Source organism: Apus apus, chromosome 10 (genome assembly GCF_020740795.1).
Source record: "Apus apus isolate bApuApu2 chromosome 10, bApuApu2.pri.cur, whole genome shotgun sequence".
NCBI lineage: Eukaryota > Metazoa > Chordata > Aves > Apodiformes > Apodidae > Apus > Apus apus.
In genome coordinates, this window is record NC_067291.1 from 3920776 (window position 1) to 3926775 (window position 6000).

At 38.3% G+C, this 6000-nt stretch overlaps 1 protein-coding gene across 9 annotated transcripts in view; it reads left to right on the forward strand.

Annotated features, from left to right (window-relative positions):
• Positions 1-4082, forward strand: part of CIB2 (calcium and integrin binding family member 2) — a 47825-nt gene extending 43743 nt beyond the window's left edge. For all 9 annotated transcript variants that reach the window (XM_051628709.1, XM_051628708.1, XM_051628706.1 and 6 more), the window contains one exon: positions 3773-4082. In XM_051628709.1, coding sequence (XP_051484669.1) covers positions 3773-3794 — 22 coding nt within the window. In that variant the 3' untranslated portion in view covers positions 3795-4082. The remainder of the gene's footprint in view (positions 1-3772) is intronic.
• The last annotated feature ends 1918 nt before the right edge of the window (positions 4083-6000 follow it).

The following is a 6000-nucleotide window of genomic DNA, read 5'->3' on the forward strand; positions in this document are numbered from 1 at the left end:
CATATAGAAGCTGCTTTTGTCAGGTAGAGTTTCCTTTAATCAATGAAAAGGCAGTGCTGTACCTACAGATCTGGTAGAGAACAGAGATCAAACGTGAGGAGCTAGAGGCAGATCTGAAGGCTCAGCAGAAGCTGTAGATTGAGAAGTTTCCTGTGCTATGACTGACTTTACTGCTGTGCTGTAGAGGCTCACAAACTGCTGACAGAGAATTCCAAGCTGAGGATGCTGTGCAATCCAGTCATTTCCTGAGAAAGCAGCAGAGTAATATTTGCCACTGTAGCCATTGGAATGACTGCTGTAATTCTTTTTATTTCCCAAGTTCATGATGCTTTGGGAAGCTGAGGAAATTAGTAGAAAGAGCTGAGTGCTGGGTTCTCAGTAGTGCAAGGTGATGAGTAGAAAGAGGAATGAAGTGAAAAGTACAGAGCTTGTTGCAGATTAAGTAAAGAGAAAATAGGGAGGGATGGATTATCTCGAAGGCCCAGGCTAGCAAGTATTGGAAGACTAACCATCCAGTTGCTCAGTTTAAACACATGCACTTTGATCTGTGTCTGTGATACGGTGCACTAATGTTATCAACATGTGTCCTTAATATCCAAGATGGCTATATGTATATTTAAGGTAGATTTTTTCCATCCCTGGTTTCAAGGAAAAGGAAAACTTTCCTTTCAGGTCCGAGACTGCAATTCCTCTGGCTGATCTGTCTCAACATAAAACCCAGTTCCTATTCATTGAGTTAAATCATACCCTAACAGTCTTGAACACATTACAGTTAAGCAAACAATGCTTTTTTTCTCCAGCTTGTTTCATGGCCTCTCATTTTCCTTTCCTCTGTCTTCAGCTGTAATGCTTCTCCTAAGAGATAACTGTAGGCTGCTTGCAGCCAAACTGGAGACAGGCCTGTGCAGTTTCACCATCTAATGTAAAACAGAGCATGCAAAGCACAGGAAGTATTTAAATAGTGGATCAACAACCCTACATGCCAGTGGCAAACCTATGCCTAAACTATCTTCTTAATACTCTAAAAAGATATGAATACATGTTTTCATCTAAATATAACTGGTCCTTTTGAAATCTTCAGCAGACATATGGAAGAAATACCAACCCATCAATGTCGCTATGTTATTTGTTTTTGTGTATCTCCACTTTTTGTGCCCAACTAAATGCATTCCAGACTTTCAATTCAAGCCTTAGTGCCTGGTTTATTGATTTGTATTTTCAACTGCTCATCAGCTGTGAGAATAGAACATCTAGGAACCAAAGCAAAAGCCACTTTTGATAATGATAGCCAGTGAGCAATTGGAGATGCTGGGTACCTGCCATGTTCAGAGGCTTTGCTGTGAAGCTCTGGACAATCAGCATTTTGGAATATCTGATCCTAGGATCCCATACTGGCACCTGGTACATGATCCTCTTGAAAATGTTGATTAACTTATCAGACCCCAGATGATTTTTGTATGTAGTAAGGGATTTCTTATTCTGCTCTTTGCATTTTCCCCCCACCAAAAGCCACTTCTTCTCATCGTAAGAGTAGGAAATTGAGGATGCAAGGCAGTTGGGTTTTATCTCTGGCTGTGCCACTGCTTGAGCAGTTGGTCTCTGCTAAGCCATAGATAATTTTGTTCTCACTGCTCTTTTACATGGGACCAATGCCTACCTGACCCCTGACAAACATTGAGAAGCTTTATTACGTGAACTACCTAACTGTAAAACCTCATCGTCATTAAAATCAGGTATGAAATTACTGAGGAGGAATAGCTTTTTTGCCCTGCTTATGGAAAACCTTGGAAGGCCAGATTCCTATAGCACTGTACACTTTTTCCCACACTGTATATTGACTGCTTTTCCTTCATCACTCATGTCTCAGACCTTTACTCAATGACCCTATGAAGGTTTCATCTCCTGCAGGCAGCCTTGGCAAGCTTTGTACTGCTGTCAAGCAAATGAAGATGCAGTAAAGTCTGTTGCTTGATTTGCAATGCTGTTGCTGAGGAATTTTTTTTAGACTAGAAGAAAACACTGCTAATCATTGACCAGGGAAGAAGATGCAGGCATTTTTGGCTGCTATCCCGGAAGCTTGACTAAGCTGTAAATGATAATGACAGTTGCTAGTTTAGAAAATTTGATCCAAGCAGGTTTATTTCACTCAAAATTGCCATCATTAAGAAGCTGCTTGTAGTTTAATGGAAGTATTAGCACTTTGAACTGGCACTGGCTAAGTGTTCTGTTCTACAAGACTGGTTACATTTTCCAGAGGAAATTGTTTAATAAATCATCTTGGAAGTTTAAGCTTCTTTGAATGCCTGAGGGTGAAACATGCTATAACAATGTGAAGTGGAGTTTGAGAAGAATTACTGACACCTGAGAGCTGCCAGAACTAGACAGAGAAACAGCAGATGAAACAAAAAGATGTAACTGGAAATGCATTCTTTCTGAAACCTTTGAGAACCTTTATCCTGACTCCAGTCCTACCTAAGGCTGAAGTTACAGCAGCTCCTTTACAGGAAATGTGCATCTCATAAGACCTGTTCCAACATGGAGATGATCTAGTTCTTAAGGACTAAAATTAGAGCTAGTGACAAATTGCCAAGAGATGCTTAGTAAGAAAACAGTCAGTATTTTCCACAGAATATTTCAGCTGCTTCTTAGTAAGAAGCTTGATCTCCAAAGGTCAAAATGACCCTCTGATAGAAATAGAAAAAATTTCCAATAAATAGATTTCCAGTGAAGGGGATTTGGATGGATTGTTTAAGGAGCCTAAAATGCTTTCACATACAGTGCTGTGGATTTTTTACTTCCTGGACATTTCCTATGTGGGACTTAAATTTTCAAGAGTTGGGCTAATATGGGTCTCTCTTCTTGCACTGTGAACAAGATGTTATAATTCTTTTTCTAAACCTCAGTGCAGATAAGCTCTCAGCATCCCTGCACATTTTCCTTCACAATCCTTTGGCCAGTAAGCCACACTGCTGTACAGCATCTCTTGCAGTGTCACCCAGACTGAACAGACTCCTAGACAGGAAGTTCCTAGGGGCTACTGTAAACATAAAACTGTATCTCCTCCAAATACGTACAAGAGAGCTTCCTTCAGTGAGTTCCTGATTCAAATCAAATAGCTGTAAGTTAGAACAGTCTTTTTGTAAAACAAAATCCAAGAACTGTACATCCAGAACTCTTCAGCCTCTCAAATACTCCAAACCTTTACAGTTTTGTTTTGGTTTAGGCACTGAAATAATAGTATTTATATACAAAAATATGTAAGAGTTCCTTCTGATTCCAGTCAAGAAAGAAAGAAACATGGTTTATATTGTCATGACATTGAACAGAGATTACTACCTAGAGAAAATGAGCCTTCAGCATTCTCTTTACATTGTCTTTTACTATCCTGAGATGGTTGGGAGTCTTTCTGAAAACTGATGGCAGTAGGAAGGCATGCTGCTTGCCCCTATCCTAGTGTAAATAAAAAGAAGGTAACAAGCTGAATCTCTTCCTAGCAAGAGAAACAACACATTTATCTGCCTAGTTTGACTTGCCATGGCATAAATGCAGTTGGGAAAATTTAGCTCTTCTGTATATCCAGTAACTAGATCAATTTAGACTTGATTTAATCTAGTGCTGAGCTTGCCTCCCTGAGCTAGAATTTTCACAAGATGGAATTTTCTCCCAGAATGCTTAAATCTTCAGATTCAGCATCTTTCTTTTTGTAGTGTAAGGAAAATGATGTGCATAATGACAAATGTGTTTACATCTCTCAATATTTTTTTCTTTGCAGTACTTTCCACATAAGAATCTGAAGATGTTTCTGTGAGCCAGTGTTATCAGAAATGACTTGCAAGTCCAGCCTTTCTGAATCTCAGGCACTTTGGGGGCTTTTGTCCTCTCATTATGGCTTCTTAAAACTCAGCAGAAAGTACTGAAATAATTTTTGGCCATAAAGGGACGGAAGCATCATGTGATTTGCAGGATATTTGGAACAGCCACATTTTTATCTTCTCTGTTGGCCAAGCACTCTGGCAAAGATGTTGATTGTTGGGTTGTGGTTTGTTTATTTTTCTTTTCTCCTTTTTTTTTTTTTTTTTTTTAAACAGACAGAATAAGAATGTTGTTGAAGGTATTTCCACATAGTTTTTATATTTATGAATATTTAATACTGCTCTTAAAAGTGCAAAAAAAAAAAAAGATACAAAGATTAGCTTTCCAGGAGTATTTGAAAGAAAGCATGGGCCTTAAATAATGAGATGCCTCTATCACTGTGTTGTACAGCTGGGGATCTTGCATGGAAATGATCTTAGGTGAAAGAACTGCAGTCAAGATCAAGCTCCCCCTCTTGAAGACAACCACATCCCAGGTTTGTCTTTCAGTCACTGAAATGGCAGTTGCTGGGTTTGGTGCTTACCTTCAACCAGTATTTTGTGGATTGCCATGTCCTTAAGAAACTTGAAATATTTGCCTTTTGTAGATGACAACTGCATACATGATTAATTTCTTCCCAAGATAAATGTTAAAGCTGTGTCCTTATTCTCAAAGGAGGTCTTGCATTTTCCTCATTCTATGGGCTGATCATGTTAAATGGAAGAATATAATCATCTTAACTCATGAAGAAGTTAAAGAAGCACAGAACTATTACTAAGGACATGAAAAGACATTTTCTTTCTAAACCAGCTATGCAATCTTTCCTGTAAAATGCATGAATGCAGCTCTGTATTTCTCTTCCCTCTCCAGCTGAAAATCAGCTAGATCTTTGTTTGTTTTTTAATTCCAGTATTGTTTAGGTACTGGGGTCTGAAGACAATCATGTGTAATACTGTTCTAACAGTCAATAGAAGGGCTCTGTCACTTACATGGCTTCTGTATCAAAGTCATCACAATTAAAACTTTGGATGCATTCTGTTGTGCTTTGGGAATTTTTGAGCTAAGCACATGCTAATCTCCTTTCTGGTCACTATTCCAATTATTATGAAGTTAAATCTTTAATCTAAAGGATTAAATGTGTTATTGAAAATGTTGTTAAAGTTGAGAAATTCATCTTTTTTACCATTTCTCTGGGGATGATGATGCTTATCTACCTCAGAACCTTGTATGTATGGTGAGCTTCCAGTGTAGCTTGCTGGTCACATTTACACAGCATGCATCAAGAAGAAATACTTACCTAGCATTATGGTTGGACATTAAAATTATTGGTGGAATTTCTGGATACTCAGGGGATGCAGGACAGACTTGCCTTAAATACCATAGTGAAAATGAAAACTTGTATGTTAGTAGTAACACTTATTTTAAAAATATTTGTAAAGGTCATACTCAGTTATGTTTATAGCAGCTTAGTACTTCCTCCCACTGGTTTCTGTTTAAAGGAATTTGAGCCTGAATTCCTTTTGATTTATTTTACTCAAGTTAAAATTAGCATAAATCAATCCTGATATTTAGTTCTGATTGCGTAAAAGAGATTCAAGCTTCAGTCTTTTAATTTTGAGAAGATTAAGTTAGGTATGTTGGTTGATTCAAACAATTTGCAAGACGTTGGCATTAAGAGAGATTATGTTGAAATTACTTCCTATTAATTGAAATGTCAGCCTAGTAGTTTTTTATTTCTTTCAAGGCACATTTAATCTTAAAATCCTGATGAGGTGTGTTTTTCTGTTGTAAAATACCAGATTGTAAGGTTCTGGATCAGATTGTTCAGGCAAGAAGGGTCTGTTGCTGATGACAGGTCAGCTCCCTGTGATATTAGTCTTCTTTCCCAGTATTTTGATATTTCTATTAGCTAGAATTGTTTCCTTCCTGACACTGTGTGTGATTCCACAATTAGGTCATCCCCACTTGAAGGGAAACCTCAGTTGCTTTGGAATGTGCTCAGTGTGTTGTTTGCCTGTGTTCCCCCTGACCTGAGTGTTACAAAGTGGTTTGAAGAGACTCTTGGGCTTGCAGTCAGATGTTTAACCTTGGAGACATCCATCTGAGCTGAGAAACCGAGAGAAAAAGCCATCAGGAGCATCCTGTGCA